The sequence below is a fragment of the Canis lupus genome, chromosome 17 (assembly GCF_003254725.2).
Source record: "Canis lupus dingo isolate Sandy chromosome 17, ASM325472v2, whole genome shotgun sequence".
In the NCBI taxonomy this organism is placed as follows: domain Eukaryota; kingdom Metazoa; phylum Chordata; class Mammalia; order Carnivora; family Canidae; genus Canis; species Canis lupus.
Genome location: NC_064259.1, coordinates 57,246,631 through 57,265,278, shown reverse-complemented (window position 1 = coordinate 57,265,278; position 18,648 = coordinate 57,246,631). Strand labels below are relative to the sequence as shown.

The window sequence follows — 18,648 nt, the reverse complement described above, 5'->3', positions numbered from 1 at the left end:
AGCCCTGCCCTTGTGTTCTTACCGGGACTGGTGCTCTCCTCCCGCTCAGCCTCATTCTCACTTCGGCCACAGGTTTCATAGCCCAGATCCTGGAGGTCCACCTGCACCTGCTTGCTGTCCTGCTTCACCAAGGATTCACCTGCTCGGGAAGATACAGAGGACGTTACAGAGGATCTGAATTTCCCACTACCCCCAAGATCTCAGTAGCACATGCCCTAGTCCTCAGGGGGGCAGGGGGGTCAGAGCCAGAGTGGGATAGATGCTTCTTCAGACTCAAGTGGGAGAGGAGACCACCCACTCCAGGCAGGGCTTCCTTCCACCAGGATGAGCCTATGTTTGCCACTGATGATCTGACCTACAACAACTGAGGCTTTCTGGGGACCAGACATCTTTAACTTGGGTATTATATATTACCAAACCCAGAAGCCCCAGTGAAACTAGTAGTGCTTTATCCACAGAGGCTCAGTAAATATGTGAATGGAGCTGAACTAATTCCAAGTCCTAAAACATCTAGATCCTTACTTTTCATTAAGATAACTAGTCACATGTGACTACTTCATATTAAATTAAAAGTAAATAAAATTCCTGATTTGAACTAACCACATTTCATGTCTTCTGTAAGTATTTCCATCACCACAGGAAGTTCTATTAGAAAGCCTGGATTCTAAACCAACAATGATGATATATTTTTGAGGAATATTATTTGGTGCCAAGAGGAGGAGAGAAACTATGTTGAAAGACATAAGGCATTTTGCTGCCTATACCAGAAATCAGCAAACCTAGATGTTAGCCCATTTCTTCACTACATGCTCACTGCAAACTTATTTTGTTCTTTATTCTTCTCTGCAGGTGTAATTAAATATCCATTTCCACAGTTCTAGGACCCTGGTCAGGATTATAGTTGTTTTGAGGCTGGGGAAGAAAAATCAAGTCTGCAAAGCATGTAGCTTCTCAAGGAGAAGACTGACACGTTGGTGATGGTGAACTCTAAGACTTACTAAGCATGACTCGGTATTTCTCCAGTTGGTTGGCCTGTGCAAAGACTGTGGCTTCCGATATCAGCAGCTTCTCCTGGAGATCCTGATAGCGTTGTCTGCATTGGGCCAGCTGGGAGCGCAGGTGCTTGGTGGATCCAGGAAGGCTAAATTCTGACTGAGGCCCAGGGTCTTGGGCCTGGGGCCGGTTATCCAGCTGCAAAAAGAGCCAGCACAGGGACCAGGGCAGTAACAGCCCCGTGTAGTCATGGCCACTTCCCCTTCTGAACCGTGTGGACTCAATTCAAGGGTTTGTTACAGCACTACTCATGACATTTGGCAGTCACTTGCTTTCCAGACCAAGCTCCTGCCGAGCTAGGATGATATTTTATTCATCTCTATCTATAGCACATAGCACCAGTAGAGTCCACTGAGGAGCTCTCAGTAAATGTTGGTTCAGTGGTTGAAAAGAGAAGGGGTAGAAACCTCTAATCATCTTTCCTTGCACTCCTGTCCCCCCAACTTGTCCCCTCAGAATCCTCTGTATTCTGCATTTATTCAATACTCAGCAAAGCCCCTCTCCTTATGAGGATCCAATAGCCCCTCCTGTGGCTCAGGAACAGAGAGCTGGGAGGAGCTGTGATGAAAATGGCAGTGATAAGGAGAGATGTCATTACATACCACCTGTCTGGGCTACCTTAACCCCAAGGCATCCCTAGACTGCATCCTATTGAAATGGTCTGTTTGTGTCATCTTTCCCCACTGTACTGAGTACTTCCAGGACAGAGACCAGGTCTTACTGCCTGCTGCCTATGCCTAGTGTGGTTATCTGGAAAATTAAACGCTGAAGAAAGACTTATGAAAGATTAATTACCCAAGTAAATAAGAAATTGTTGTAAAAGCCTTTTCAAAGGCTGAACGTGTAGACTATTATTACTACTGCTTGTGGTGCAAAGGTACCCTTCCCTGAGTCCTTCTTGACCCACAGGGTAGTACTGTTGAAGGTAAAAACTGTTACCTCCAGCACAGACCTTCTGCACAGGTCTTTCATTACATCTAATCCCATACTTACTTGGTGGCCATCCACTGAGAGGGTAGCCCCAAGGTCAAGGCTCTGGGGTCTGGGGCAGGGCCTTGTGGTCATATGCTCTTCTTCCTGGCACTGGGGCTTCTCCGGAGAACAGACCAGCTCTGTGTTCATTCTGTCGATCTCCCGGTCCAGGCGCACTAGGAGCTCTGGACTAAGTTTACTATTCCCATCCTTGCTGCTCAGCACCAGCTGCTCTTTGAGGAGGTTGATAATGTTGTGGGCATGCTTCAGTTTTCCCTGGAGCTTTCTGAACTCAGTCTGAAGGCTATTTTCATTCAGACCTCCTTTGGCTGCCACAGTTTCCACTGTCACCTCGCCCTTCTCCTTGTCTTCCTCGATCTCCCATCCATCAGACATTGCTTCTCCCATCTGCTCTTTCAGCTCTGCATTCTCAAGGCAAAGGCTCAGCATGGTGTTCCTACAGGAAACACACACCGTGAGCGGCTGGCTCTGGTCTGGGTCCAGCAAAGACTTCAGAGACACCCCAAAGCATGAAGTAACGTCAGAGAGCTACAAAGGTGCCCTTATTTTGTAGACAAGGAAACCAAAACTCAGGAAAAGAGAGACTTGCCAGCACTACCACACGTACTTGGTGGCGACACAATTGCTAAAAATCTTGGACTCAACACACCTGGTCTAGTTGTCTTTACCCATGTTATTTAGCCTCTCTCTCTCTCCCTCTCTCTCTCAAGATTCCATTTATTTGAGATAGAGAGAACATGAGTAGGGGGCAGAGGGAGAGGGAGAAGCAGACTCCTCACTGAGCAGGGAGCCTGATGCTGATCTCGAGCCCAGGACCCTAGGATCACCACCTGAGCCAAAGGCAGATGCTTTAACTGACTGAGCCACCCAGGTGCCTCTCAACCTAAGGTTCTAATTTTCAGCGGCCTCTGGAATTAACAATGGTACTTATGCTGTTAAGAAAAAAAAAAATAAAGACCCCGTTGCTTGCGACAAATTTATTATTATGGATTCTAGAATTCTATTAATTATCATCAGTCAGTTTTCAACCACTGAATGAGAAATTAGGACCTGGGAAATAAATAATACTAATCAGAACTACAATCAAATGTACTTCTGTAATTATTTTGTTTAATGCCTGGCTCTTGTGATAGATCATCTTCATGAGGTCAGGACTCTTTCTGTTCTGTTAACTCTGTATCCCCAGAGCCTTCACAGTGCCTGACACATAAAACATTTCTATTTGTAGAAGAAATAAAATGGATAAACAACTCATTTTCATCAAGACATTCTAGACCTTATCTTTTCTTCCCACCAAATCCTTCACCAGGGTTGGATGGAAGCCATAAAAAACATGGCCTTAACAAGCCAATTCATTTAAATAGGCAGTTTGCTTAACCTCTTTGAGCTTCAGTCTTCTTTTATGAAAAATAAGGATAACTTGGACCCAGTGAAGTTACTGGACTCTTAAATGAAATTGCATATGTGGTCTGGTTAGCTCAGGGTCTGCCACAGAGGAGTCATTTTATTCTGCTGTACCAGCTGCAGACCTGAAAAGTACTAATATCAGAATCCTATGAGGTCCTTGTTTAAAAAAACCAAACTTTAGAGCTAAGGCTAAGGCTCATGGATCTAGATGTTACTTAAGTTCTGCAGGTGATTCTTAAGCATGCTAAATTGAGAAGTGCTGCCTAAAGGAGCCAAAGACACAAGTCATTCACACCTGGAAGGATTAGCAGTCGCCTATCCCCCTAGATAGGGTTTCTTAGAATCCTGAAGTCTTCAAAACATGAGCAATACTTGTCTAGTGGGAATTAAGAAGAAAAAAAGAAAATACTTTAGGACATGGGAATCAGATAGACTGACTATCCAGGAGAGTTTCCTCGATGAAGAAGGGGGACAGGTATTTTGCCAAAACTGAGATGTGAGATGGAGAGAAGGCAACACATGTGTAGTATGGAAAAAATATCTGGTATTATATTATAGCTTCATTTTTTGGGGAAAAACTGTTTTCATGATATAAACCGAAGAGAACAAAGCTCAACAAAGTCTTCTCAAAAGAAGGGCTTTCCTTAGATAGATCTTAGCTTTTCACAGTGGCTGTATCATAGGCAATGAAGTTTACCTGAGGCATGATTATTGCTAATGGAAACATTAGACAGATTCTGTCTTCTACAGTATCTGTGATTCTTAAGGTTGGGTGGAAAGGTGAATCAGAGTTTCAGGTTAGTAATTCTGGGGAAAAAAGAAAATAAACTATGAAGGTATCTACATTTGGTTTGATTTTATATTCAGCTGTAGGATCAAAAGAGATGTACTGTTCTTATCCAAGAGCTTAACCAAGTTTACACATAAAAAAGGTTAAGTAAAATTTATGCTTGGGGTACCTGGTTGACTAGGTCAGTAGAGAATGTGACTTGATCTCGAGGTTGTGGGTTCAAGCCCCACATTGGGCCTATATAGAGCTTACTAAAAAATAAAAACTTATTCTTTCACTTAAGTAGAATTTCACTTCAGTAGAAGGAAATACTATGGGGTGCCTGGCTGGCTCTGTCAGTTAGGCATCTGACTCTTGATTTTAGCTCAAGTTATGACCTCAAAATTGTGAGACTGAGCCCATCAGACTCCTCGGCAGGCATGAAACTACTTAGGATTCTCTATCTTCCTCTCCCTCTGCCCCTCCCTGCCTTGTGCTCTCTCTTAAAAAAAAAAAAGAAAAAAAAAATCATGAGTATTCAGAGTAAAAGAACAAGCATGAAGGATGATCACAAGAATATTTCCAAAATTGTTTGGCAAAGTATATAGCCAAAGAAGAAAAGGCTTACATATTAAAAATTGGGAGGCAGGGGTCTAGCCATGGACTAATATGCAACTTTGAGCAAGTTGCTAGAACTTTTTACACTGGAGTTTTCTTGGCCATGAAATAAGGGATAGGCTAGATGCCAAGGTCCTCTTTAGTGTTAATATTATTCTATGACTCAAGGTTGCTTAGGTGGCATGTAATAGGCAAGGATGAATGGATTAGCCCTACATTATTAGCATGTTCCCCAAACATCTTTTGAAAAAATGCCATTAAAAACAGAGTGGCCAGGGATCCCTGGGTGGCGCAGCGGTTTGGCGCCTGCCTTTGGCCTAGGGCGCGATCCTGGAGACCCGGGATCGAATCCCACATCAGGCTCCCTGTACATGGAGCCTGCTTCTCCCTCTGCTTGTGTCTCTGCCTCTCTCTCTCTCTGTGACTATCATAAATAAATTAAAAAAAAAAAAAAAAAAAAAAACAGAGTGGCCAATCTAGCCAATGAATCAGCTATATGCCACTTTCGTAAAGTTAACAAAACAGCAGAGATTATTAAAGTTGCTACTCCATGATTTAGGGATTCATGCAGCTGAGAGAGAGCTGAGTGGAGATGAAGGGGTCCCTGTAAAAATCCTCCTCCTTCAACAACTATTCTGGTTCTGCATGCAGCAGCAAAGCATCATTTCTCATATCTTCCAGTCAATTCAAAGGGCAACACCTGTCATACAACTGGGATGTCTGCACTTGTGACTGCATAGCTAATAATGGGCATTATTATATTGAATTAAGACCAGATTTAAATAATTTAAATGGTAATTATTAACAATCACCATTATCCAATATTACTGAGTTTTCTCTAAAGAGTTCCATTAAGGCATGGAGCTTGGGATATGAACCAAGAAGCCCTATAGTAGCACAAATGCCTTGGTTGCAGCAAGGTGAACTCCTTGGCTATGGTGGCCTCTCAATGGGCAGGCTCCCCTTCTCTGGGCAGTGTCCTACCTGATGTGGGCCACAGAGGAGAATCCTGCTTCCTCAATTTGAGCCTTTAGCTCCTTCAGTTCCCCCTCAGCTCTCCTCTTCTCCTCTAAGTGCTGGTGGATCTCAGCCCTCAGGTGGAGCATCTCCTCCTGAAGACCCCTGTTATTGTCCCCTCCTGCTGAGGAAGGAGGGGGGAGACATACGTTCTGAGTCTCCACAGTTGCCAGACTTTTCTCCAAAGCCACCTTGATGAGCTGAAAGAAAACCATAGTTTAAAGAAGTTAGGGAAGAGGATTCAAGAGGAACATCAGATCGCAAAGGCAGGCTTTAATGCGAACCAAAGAGGCAGCACTAAAATGTGCTCACCCTAAGGACTTCCTCAGTCATAAGGGCCCTGGAGATTGGTTTAGGTGATGAGGACAGCAAGAAAGCAGGAAGAATTGCTTCCATGGGCAGGAAGAGTGGCATCCAGATGTGGGTGAAAAAAACAACAGCACATCATAAATAAAAACCAAATGCAAACACATGAGGTTTACATAGGACTGGAGAGTGTGGAGGCTGTGATTCTTCTCCTCCAGAGGGGCAGAGTCCCCTAAGAATCTTCCTACAAGACAGGAAACTTCTTTGACTCCACACAACATCCAAGTCCTTGACTGCAAAGATCACACCTTGAGACCCCAGCACTCAAAGCCTCAGGCCATGCCTGAACCTCAGGCCCTAAGAAGGATGACTAAGACAGAAGGCACTCAGCTACAGAGAACAGAAGCTTAAGACTCTCGTCCTGGAACTACGGAGAAGTTAAAAGTGAGACCACCTGCCCAGCAGCCAGTATCACCTGTTGGTTATCACCCTTGTGCTGATGCTACCAGGCACAGAGCTCTACAAATCTAAACACCTGGGAAGAAAACAAGGTGGAAATAACTTCCCCATACCTTTCTACGTTTTGAGGATGCCCCTGTAGTTACTCTTCAGTGTGTCAACTCAAGTGGTTTGTGTAGCTTTTCCTCAAAGGATAATTTTTTTTTAAAGACTTTCTTATGATTCATCTTGGGTTCCTCTCCAGTTCTCCACACACTTTTAAAAGTATGGAAACCAAATCCTGGGTATGATAACTTATTCAGTGTATGACTACATATTTTAGTGCAAGGATTTCTCATCCATCCATCCAACAATCTTTTTTTTTTTTTTAAGATTTTATTTATTTATGGGAGACATACAGAGAGAAGCAGAGACATAGAGAAGCAGGCTCCCTGTGGGGAGCCCATTGCAGGACTCGATCCCAGGACCCCAGGATCACTTCCCCAGCCAAAGGCAGATACTCAACCACTGAGCCACCCAGGTGCCCCCAACATTAATCTTAATACATCCCAATGCCATGTTGCTTCTTTCTCCTCTCTGCGACTGCACTTTGGGGTTCTACTTAGCTTCGAGTCTATTTTTTTTTTAGTCTATTTTGATCTCCCAGTTTCCCACCTCTCTCCCACAGCTATTTCGAGGTCGTGCTGTTTCTTCTGTGTTAACAGTGTGACTTGTACTTGTTGCCAGTAAATTCATTGTTGCTATACAAATCATTTCTTAATGATCAAAGTCCTCAAAATATGTTATGTGTGTCTCCATAACTCAAGTAGTAGCCACTCGATTGGGGATGATTTGTAGAATTAATTACATGCTTTATAGCTTTATTCAGTTCACAAATATATTGAACAAAACAGGGCCCAGAGCAGCTTAAATGGATCAATGATTGATAAATAGCTGCTTGCACAAAGCTGTAGGGCTTTTGCTTGTAACTGAGCATGGTAAGATCTAGGCTGTATGGGTGGGGTTGATTGATAGCACATATATGCAGGGTGTTTAGTAGCACAGCACTTGAGGTTGCAAAGAAAAAGAAGAAAGATGCATAGACAAAGCTGCTCATTTCCTAGGCATCCCTACAGTTCTGAGCCTGACATTTGTCTCTCTGGTTCTGCTGCTGGGCTCAGTTATTCTGGCCTGTCTCTGTACATACCGCCAAGGACTTGGGACAAAATAAAAGGGACTGGATAAAACCACTTTTGAAAATTTAGGACCTCAAACTCTCATTTAAACTATGTGATGTTACCTTTTAAAATAAACCCTTTCCAACTAACTTAACTAAAATAAACTTTGCATGGGCACCTGGGTGATTCAGTCGGTTAAGCGTCTGCTTTCAACCAGATCATGATCTTAGAGTCCTAGAATTGAGCTCTGGGGTCGGGCTCCCTGTGCTCAGTGGAGAGTTTGCGTCTCCCACTGTTCCTCCCCACTGCTTGTGCGCACTCTATCTCTATCAAATGAACAAAATCTTTTAAAAAAATAATCTGGCATCAGTTTCAAATATGGGTGCTTTTATTCTTCTCTAAAACCTAAAGGCTCCTTCTGTTTAAAAATAATGTCTCACTTTAATGATAACTGTCTTTTTTTTTTAAGTAGGCTCCACACTCATGACCCTGAGATCAACACCTGAACTGACATCAAGACCTGGATGCCTAATTGACTGAGTCACTCAGGTGCCCCAGCAATACCTATCTATTTTTAAAGTGCCTTCTGGATGTATGTTATCTTCTATTGATTTAAATTTACCTTTTCTTTAAAAAGAAAAAATTAAGAACGATGGAATGTCAATACCAGAAGGGGCCTTAAGGTATACTTGGTCTAATTTCCCACTTTAAAATTAAGAAACAGTTATGTGGGCATCTGGGTGGCTCAGTCGGTTGGGTTTCTGCCTTCGGATCAGGTCATGAGCCTGGAGCCCCGGGATCAAGCTCCTCGTTGGGCTCTCTGCTCAGTGAAGAGTCTGCTTCTCCCTCTCCCTTTGCCTCTCCTCTTGCTCCTGTTCTCTCTCACTCACACTCTTTCAAATAAACAAATAAAATCTTAAAAAAAAAAAAAAAGAAAGAAAGAAAGAAAACAGAGCTATGATTTGTTTCCAGGCTAATTTGGGTTCTCATTTCTGCATCAAAGGGAGCTTACTTTGGCTAACTTATTTTTTAAATTGAAATGTAAATGCATGAAAACTGACTCAGAATCTTTTAAATCAGTTTTTCTTTCTCACCTATGCAAAGTTAATATTTCTATATTTTCCCCAAATAAAACCCCAGGGCTTTCAGTATGTGTGGTGGTCGTAAGAACCCTCTAGGTCTAGTGTTAATTATGTCTCTTACAGGTTCCTCCCCATCTGCCATTTCCTAATTCATCTGTTCTATTGCTTCCATTGTATAATTAAACTTTGTGTACTCTGGGTTTTCTTTTACCCTACAGAAATCTATGTGCACAACTGATCTCGTTTGAATTGAGTTGCTTTGTTTTTACCCATTACAATATGTCTCATAATGTAAATCAGTCCTCACGCAGCATGAGGGCATTAAAAATGATTTTTTTCTCAAGTTCTTCACACTACTTTTTTCTCCTTCTTTGTATTTGAATCTTGATTCTTTTTTTTGAATTTTGATTCTTGATGAACTTTTTTTCCACTACAAAGGTTCAAATGAAGAAAGGCAATGCTTGATTCATTTCACAGGCATTTCCTACTTATTTATTATAGACCTTACATTTGCTTGAGAATGGGATTCTGTGGGAGATACCTCGGGGAAATTACCAACATAGCCAGACCTGAGACTTCCTGAGTAGTCTAAAAATAAGGATGAAGCAACTTGCTTTGGCCAAAAGATAGCTCTTGCCTTGGAAGGAACACAGACTAGGATGTGTTTGTTGGGGGAAGTCTGTGTATGTCTAACGCAGGACGTAGCTCGGTGTCGAATAAAGTGTATCTTCCAAGGACTTAGCAAGCAGGAACTCAGAGCAGAATTGTAAAGGACGATTTCCCCGGGAACCAGCAAACACAGTTTTGAGAATCGGTACACAGAACAGTTATGGCAAAACAAGCTTTATTTATTTGGCAGCAGGAGAGTCATACCCTCAAACTCCAGAAAAGTTGAAGTGAATTTACAATGATTTCATACACCAACGTTCATCCTACCCAAAACTGGAGATTGATTTTCAAGGAAAGATTATGAAAAGAAAATGATGCTTACCCAAGATATTCTTCATCCATCAAGTATGTAAATTTGTCTATCATGAGTCAAAACCTAATCCAAAGGTTAACTAATAATTTATTAAGTATCTCTGCCAAGTAATAGGGTAGACATTGCAAGGGAAATACATATGCCCCAATAAAAAGGTTTATTCCAGGATTGAACTGACCTTCTCAAAATGTTATCTGGTCATTTGCTCCATGCTAAGCTATAGGAAGGAAGGTTAAGGAAGGAACAATTTTACAAGTAGTTTGCCTACAATTGAGAATTAGAGCAGAGGGCTCTTATGACTACACATAGTTTAGATTGTGTCAATCAGAATCAGAATCTGGCTGTCTTCACATCTGTGTCTGTTGTTCACTTTTTCTGAAGCTAATCCTGTCCACAGCAGCAATAACCACCAGTGACTGGCTGACATCTCAATCTAATTCTTAGAATGGACATTTGCTTATCTTACAGATCCCTCTCTTCTCCCCAAAGCTCCTCAGTGACATTAGGAAATGGGAGGCAAAGGGATCTGTCTGGAGGGGCAGTAGTATACATAATTAAAGTCACAAGCACTGGTTAGGAGGACTTAGAAGAAGATATTCAAACAAAAGGAGAAGTTGAACTCATGCAAGAACTTAAGGGAGTGAGGGTCAGATATGGCTAGAGCAACAAAAAGGGGATCTTGATAGAATGTAAAGAAACTGTGTTGAGGACGTGAGGTATCCTAGACAATTAACTACTCATGTCCTCAAGAGCTAAAGATTGTGCCAAGTCCTATGATATTTGAGGAATGATCATGTGGGTTCTTTTTGTTGGGTCTCCCTTTTTCCTTATATGAGAGGTATAGAGGCAGACCCAGAAAGCCTCATTTTCTTAGCAGTTTTCCTAATAACTACAAGGAAGCTATCAATGGAAAAGCCTAGCTATGTCTGCAGAAGGACAGATATCAATGATCCACTTTCTCCTTAATAACTCAGAGACTCACAGGCATGGTCCATCTAGGAGATGTGATTGCTAAATGTCACTGGGCAACATGGAGACACATAGGAGTGCCAGTGAGTGCAATGGGATCACTGTCGGTGACTTAATCTCTGAGGTCCAGGACATTCAACTCTTGAGCTTGAGAACATGCTGGTTACACCTTCACTGATGGCTGGTGGGAACAGTGTTTCAGCCTTGGGTACCAAGTTCTGAGGTTTGATGGGGGCTTGCTCTTGAAGTGTCACCTGCTGGTCACTGATGTGTCACAACCTGGGTGGTCTGTCAGGTTGCCCAACAGACTTCTCTTTTGTGTAACGAGATTTCACCAAGACAGATCCCCGCTTTGGAAGCATTCTGATCCTCTTGGGAGGTTCTCAGAGAGCACTCTCCTGAGCAGGTCTTAGGCCTGCCACCTCCCAAGCAGCCCTCCGATGTCTCCCTGTCTTCTGTGGTGTGTTTCAGATACAAAAACCCAAAAGGGGAACTGTCCATGGTCTTGTTGTAAGTAAAATTCTTCTGAAGCTATAGCTATAGATGGTACATAGAGGCAAAGGTGGGAAGGAGGAGCAGGGGATAGAAGGAGAAAAAAAAAAAGGTAGATTGGAGAGAAAAGTGGAGAGTGAAGACAGGGGTTGGCTGGCAAGGTGGCTGGAAGCTCAGGGAGGACAGAAAGAAGACTGGGAAGTGGTTTTTATAAAAAGATAGCTTCTCACTCTAGGCTCACAAGGGCTGCAGGAGACACCAGACCCCAAAGGGCTATGAGCCTTCCACCCTGGGAACCCAGAACCTGACATGGACTTACTTGCTGGTGATTATGGTGTGCAGCCTCCTCCTCGATGCTGTCCGTGAACTCAGTACTAGCATCTTCTGTATCTTCCCCTGCAGCTGCACCTGTAAGTGAGTCCAGAAGAGAAAGGTGATTCCCTTCACAGGTGGCTTTCAGAGAGCAGCTAAAATTACACTTTTTGCCATCTGCCTCTGATTTCTTCCTTTCCACATATGCATGATTCCCTAGCCAGGAGGACTGAAGGTGGAACCGGTGTGCCAAATCTGTAGAAAAGCATTTTATCACTGATACTTTCTTACTAATATTGAAGCTTAAGCCTTAAAACATTTGCTGGCTTTGACTGCACAGGCCTGTACCTAAGGAGTTGGCTGTTAGAGTGGTTACCCCTCTCACCTATTTCTAGATAGCCTGAATTAATCCCTGTCCTGCCAGTCCAGCTATGTAACAACTTTTTTTTGAAACATGGGCCCAGACAGAACATGAGAGACTCCTAGCTCTGGGAAACGAACAAGGGGTGGTAGAAAGGGAGGTGGGCTGGGGGTGGGGGTGACTGGGTGACGGGCACTGAGGGGGGCACTTGATGGGATGAGCACTGGGTGTTATTCTATATGTTGGCAAATTGAACACCAATAAAAAAATAAAAAGCTGGTATATAAAAAAAAAAAAAAAAAAGAAACATGGGCCCAATATGACTAACCATTTCCCTACCATTGAGTACTGAGAGGATCATTGACTTGCTGGGGATTAAGGTAACCTGCTTTCTCATACTTTTCCATCTCTGGGATCATGGGGTGACAATATCTCTGAAGAACACCCCTCTAGGAGCTATGTGTTCTACAGAAGCTCAGGACTAGTCAAGACTCAAGGCACAAAATGGTTTGGGTGTTTCCTAATTCCTTCCTTTAACCTTCCCATCACTCTAAACTCTTGTTCCTTGCATTTTTTGCCTGAGAGGTTTCTTACGCTTCTTTATCCAAGTGTTTTTTTTTGTTTTGTTTTGTTTTGTTTTTTAGGATTTATTCGTGAGAGACATACAGAGAGGCAGACACAGGCAGAGGGAGAAGCAGGCTCCATGCAGGAAGCCCGATGTGGGACTCAATCCCGGAACTCCAGGATCACACCCTGAGCCACCCAGGCACCCCAATGTCCAAGTGGGTTTTAAAACATTCTTTCATTCCTTAAAGATGGACACCCTCACCCTAAGGCACAAACATCTATGTCTTGCACTAAGGGAGAACTAATAACTGCCATTTGTTGTCTGGGCAAAGGACTGAGACAGTGTGACCAACAGAACTTTCTGCAATTCTATGCATGTGCTGCCCAATACAGTAGACACATATGGCTACTGAGTACTCGAAATAGGCTAGAATGACTGAGGAACTCAATTTTTAAAATTTAAATTAATTTAAATGTAAATTCAACTAGCCACACATGGCTCATGGCTACCATATAGGACAGAACAAAACTAGGGCATTTCTTCCTTTTCACATCTGTTACAGTAAGACTGTTCATCCAATTTTAGATTAAGATCTGTGGCCCACATTATTGATTTCTTCTGAAAATGGAGGAATTCATGATGGTTAATTCACTTTAATACCAAAGAAAATCTACCATGACACTCCCTGGGTCTACAGAATAGGTCTTATAGAACCTGCCCAAGTTAGAGAAGCTTGAGATCTAGTTCTGACCCTGGCCTCAGCAACCAGCCTATTAAAACTCCTCTTCTGACCACTGAGTAACCTGTGCCTGAAAGGGATTAGATGGTTTGTCCAAGTTTACGCAGCTGGTCCTGACAAGAGCTGTGCCAAGAAGTCAAATCTCTGGACTTTCAGACAGAGGCAACTCACTGTTCCTTCTGGTGACAAATCATATCTTTGTTTCTTCCTCCATGACCAAAGAACCTGCTCTTGAGCTCAGACATCCATGGATGAGTAATGAGCATTCACTACCCTCTCTGCAGAGAAGTTGAACAGGGGCAGTTCACACCTTCATTCCATCTCTTGTCATCTGCAAGTTCATGCCAGAGTATTTGCAGTGACTGAGGTCAATCTTATTAAAGTACTAGAAGGTAGTAAGCATACTGCCCTAACAACTTAATCTTATGACTCATTCCACAAATGTTGCATTAACTTTGTTTTTGTTTTGTTTTTTTAAAGATTTTATTTATTTATTCATGAGAGACACAGAGAGAGGCAGAGACATAGGCAGAGGGAGAAGCAGTTTCCCTGCGGGGAGCCCGATGCGGGACTTGATCCCCAGACTGGTATCATGACCTGAGCCGAAGGCAGATGCTCAACTGCTGAGCTACCCAGGTACCTCTTATTGTATTAACTTTGGACCAAATTCCTGTGTCCTATTCGATAAGGTTCTACCTATGAGGTACCTCAACCACTCAGCATTTTTAGACATTCCCTGGCAGCGTACAAAAGGGATTTCCAAAATCTACTCTTTCAAACTGGCCCCAGAATGATCTCATTTTCAATACTGGTTGTGGAGAGATGGATGAGCACATTCTCTAAGCTTTGGCAACTCACTGAATCCAGGAAGCTAATTCACTTGTGGACTTACATATCTTATTATGCTTATTTTGGAAAATCTTTCCCTGTATAACAGTAGAGATCAGAATCTTTTATTTTTTTCTTGCAAAGAAAATGAATGCCCCACTCAATGTCAGATTAAGAAAACACAGTTTTCACACCGCTTCTCCCCTGAGCTTTGGGCTAGATAATCCTGTGGTTGAAGTAAGCTCAGCTGTATGAGTTGAACTCATCTCCATTATCATTCTTGGTGACTTGTACAGCCATGCTGCCTCACATCTGAAGATGACTCCTGTGCTAGGTCCTAGGAGTAAAGTAAGGGAGAATTAGAGAAAGTGACTGCCACTGGTCTTGAAGGCTTTTATCTCACACGTTCTGCCCCCTACTTACCTTTGTTGCCTTCCTGATGCCACATTTGCATTTTTAGATAATGTTCTAATTCACTCAGTGACACAATGCCAATGGTTTTGACTTTATCAGGAGTTAAGTGGAGACCAAGTAAGAATGCCTATTTCATCCCAACATTCTACTACATAGGAGGTTTTGCTTTCCTTATTTATTTTTAGCTAGCTTAGTCTGCTGTAGTTCCTTCAGGGGAGCTTCAATAGTTGCTCACCCTTTTATCAATTTTGAATTAGAATGCTGATGGCTGGGGAGCCTACATGGCTTAGTCTGGGTTTAAGCTCCTGCCTTCAGCTCAGGTCCTGATTTCAGGGTCCTGGGATAGAGCCATGCATTAAGGTTCCCTGCTTCCTCCTCTCCCTCTGCCTGCGGCTTCCCTCTGCTTGTGCTCTATCAAATAAATAAAATCTTAAAAAAAAAAAAAAAAAAAAAAAAAGAATGCTCAAGGCTGGTGGTGAGTGGCAGGGCACACTAGAATAAAGTTGAAAAATTTTGTAGAAAATATTGGAATGAGTAAGTTACCCCACATAAAGCCCTGTAAGTTTACAGTTGATACCATTCTTTCACTATTTTTTTTTTTTTTTTTTTTTATGATAGGCACACAGTGAGAGAGAGAGAGGCAGAGACACAGGCAGAGGGAGAAGCAGACTCCATGCACCGGGAGCCTGACGTGGGATTCGATCCCGGGTCTCCAGGATCGCGCCCTGGGCCAAAGGCAGGCGCTAAACCTCTGCGCCACCCAGGGATCCCTCTTTCACTATTTTTTTAATCCATGACAAAGTAATTTCTCTTTTGTGAGAGAATACCCTTTTCTAGGTTTTTACAAGGCAACAAAACACCATTTTCCAAACTAATTTGTAATGTTCTAAATTTCTAAAGGTACTATACTTTATAATGGTGTATCTACTGCTTATTATTTTAGATACTCTGAAAAGAGTCTGTCACTTCGAGTTTATTTTTCTCCTTCAGGTTTTATCTCCAGGTTAAGTTTTACATGTTAAACTAGAAATTTTATTAAAGTTTTTTTTTTTTCATTTGAGGCTTTGATGGTGGTTCCCAAATTGTGGTTCTTGCAAATTTCTAGGCTTTGAGCCATATATATAATGGAGGTGGTACCTCAAACTCCCTTTTACATTTAGAAAATTATTTTCTACCAGCTATCTGACTTGATAAAGTACACAGAAATAAAAGCCTCTAAAACACTATAAAACCTTCAGTGAAAATTTAAGTGTTAAGCACATGTATTCTTTTAATTACTTGAAACAAAAATTGATAGTTTTGTGAAGATATTTAAATTGAGGATGACAGGACGCCTGGGTGGCTCAGCAGTTGAGCATCTGCCTTTGGTTCAAGGTGTGATCCCGGGCCGGAGATCGAGTCCCACATTGGGCTTCCTGTGAGGAGCCTGCTTCTCCCTCTATGTCTCTGCTTCTCTGTGTCTCTCAGGAATAAACAAAATCTTTAAAGAAAAAAAAATCAAGGATAGCATAGGAACATGAACTCTGGAGCCCAATTGTCTAGGTTCGATTTCTGCTTCTGTCATTAGTTATGTGACATTAGGCAAGCCATAACCTTCCTGTAACTGTTTCCTTACTTACTAATTAAGGTTAACAGTGACATCCACTCCATGCAGTTGTAGTGAACTTTGAAGGATTCACTGTATTTGAGGTGCTTAGAACAGTGCTTTGCAAACAGCGTGTACTCAATAAATAGCGCCTTTAAACAATAGTATTATTGTTGGTAAACTTACATGGTCTATGGGCTGAAAAAAAGCAGCCACATAACCTAAATGTAACCAGCAGAAATTTTATACCTAATGTTATAACTGGATGATCTTGATTGATTGAGTCTATCTGTACTTCCTTACTTCTGAGTATGTTTCCCTCAATAGGAGGCTTGAAATAATACTTTCTGGTCTCTGTGCTTCACAGGACAGTTGCCAGTAAAGTAGGATGAATTCTTTTGAACCGGTGTTTTACAAATAGGATTCATCATTATTACATTGTAATTGCCTTAAAACTCCATCATGTATGAATAAACCTTAGAGGAAGTTATATAGTGTTCATTCTTCAGAAACGAGGCCAATGGGGTTACAAGATCATTTTCCCTGAATTCTACTCTACAGTCATTATTGTTTATTGGGAACACCTGGGTGGCTCAGTGGTTGAGTATCTGCCTTTGGCTCAGGTCGTGATCCCAAGGTCCTGGGATCCAATCCCACATCAGGCTCCCCATAGGGAACCTGCTTCTCCCTCTGCCTACGTCTCTGCCTCTCTCGCTGTGTCTCTCATGAATAAATAAATAAAATCTTTAAAAAAAAAAAAAACTATTTACATTCAACCAACAGAAAAGGAGTAATATTTCCCATATAGTTACTCAGAACACAGCGGAAGTCATATTTGACTGATTTTGGAAGGAGATTCAAAGAGTGAAAACTGTACAGCAAGAGCCAGTGTGTGATGCCAAGCCCGCAGCTCGTCTTCCCCTCTCGTACCAGAGCCTCACACCAGATCCAAGAGGGCCAGCTCACTCTCATTCTGTAACATTCTGCCATGTGCTCAATACCAGAACTCTCACATGTTCACATCATGAACCAACTAAAGTACCCCTGACTTAAATATTATGCTATATGACAGAATCAAACAAAAAAGTTCTTGTCAAACTCCGCATCCACTCCTTTTCCTTTTTTTTTTTTCCCACTCCTTTTCCTAAAAAAGACCTTAAGATCATGTGTGTGTATATATATATATATATCCTAATATATAGAGAAGTTGTCCTATATGACTATATATATATATATATATATATATATATATATATATATATATATATATATATATAGTCCTCCCTAGGCTTCTGCTGAAAAATAAAATTCTTCACTAGACAGATTCTGATCTTGAAACAAGTAGCTAGGAAAGAAAACTGCTGTCTCTGGTCAAGCCCTTTTATGGTGTATCTTTGTCTTTAGATTGCAACATCTCTTAAGTGGCTTTCCAGCTTGCACTTTATTCAGAAAGCAATTTTCCAGGGATTTGAAATGATGTAATGTCAAGGAATTTTTCCTGCTCACGGCTTCTTTGTTCCCCTCAAAGAGCATAAGCAGCAGGCCTTTCCAGGAATATTTACAGGAATAACACCCCCCAGCATAACAGCTTGCTCCTCAAATCTCCATCCTGTTTGCTACTGTTCTCAAGGAGAACAGTAAGAGGAGAACAGCAAGGAGAACAAGAAAGAGTTTTTAAGATAAAGTAGTTCATTTCACATTTCTGAGGGAAGTGTAATGCTGTTTCTTTAGTCTCACTTCCTTGAGAGAATAATCCAGGTTTCTTCCTCTTCCTTCCTCTAGTTAAATAAATTACAAAAGCATTCACTCATTCCAGAGCGTTAACTTTGCCTTGGATTTTTAGTAGAATGATCAATAGACTGATTCTCCTATAAGGAAACAAACAAAAAAAGACGTGAGCTTTCCCTACTTCTCATAAATCTTTTCAAGAATGAAACCAAATGGTTACTGTTTGGCCTTTGATACTTTTATTGGATCAGTAACAATTTTCTGTCTCTCGACTAAAGTAGCTGAAATTCTAACACTTATGTATTAAAAAGTACACTCTCCATTTCAGCACAAATGTTAACACAGTTTAACACAGCACAGTGCCATGAAGAAATGAATTTCCAGAGGAAAATATACAGCTTATTTCGGTGGGAAAATAGTCCTATAAATAATCTAATGCCAAGTGATTGGATCATTTAACATGTCACTTCCTTCTTCATTTGAATTGCTATGGAATCACTTTACTTTTTCTTGACAGCCCTAGGACCAAAATTTTAAGAAGTGATAAAAGTAAAGCTGCTTTTATTACCAAACTGAATACTTCATGGAAACAGAAATTCATGACTTATATAACATAGTTGTACACACACATACCTCTAAAGTTTACAGATTGAGAGGCTGGTATTTTAGAGCAATGATTTTGATAACTGTAAAAGGAAGCACTACATACTCAAGTTATATACTAAAAGCAAAGCTACATGCATGTGCTAGGAAATTATGAGTTTTTAAAGGGAACACAGAAGCTGATTTAGTTCTTCTTAACACCCCTA

At 41.6% G+C, this 18,648-nt stretch overlaps 1 protein-coding gene across 33 annotated transcripts in view; it reads right to left on the bottom strand.

Moving 5' to 3' along the window:
- The window catches only part of LOC112664092 (phosphodiesterase 4D interacting protein), a 400,486-nt gene that overhangs the window by 209,429 nt on the left and 172,409 nt on the right, over positions 1 to 18,648 (bottom strand). For 30 of the 33 annotated variants that reach the window (XR_004806427.2, XM_049095446.1, XM_035700992.2 and 27 more), the window contains 5 exons: positions 11,624 to 11,712; positions 5,825 to 6,057; positions 2,047 to 2,482; positions 999 to 1,191; positions 23 to 139 (listed from right to left, as the gene is read on the bottom strand). Coding sequence is in view for 32 of the 33 variants with exons in the window: in XM_049095446.1 (XP_048951403.1) it covers positions 23 to 139; positions 999 to 1,191; positions 2,047 to 2,482; positions 5,825 to 6,057; positions 11,624 to 11,712 (1,068 nt within the window). In the remaining variant the exon portion in view is untranslated. Of the gene's footprint in view, positions 1 to 22; positions 140 to 998; positions 1,192 to 2,046; positions 2,483 to 5,824; positions 6,058 to 6,162; positions 6,247 to 9,688; positions 11,350 to 11,623; positions 11,713 to 17,533; positions 17,980 to 18,648 lie in introns of those variants that run through there. The other 3 variants (XM_049095458.1, XM_035700994.2, XM_049095459.1) reach the window with 3 other exon arrangements.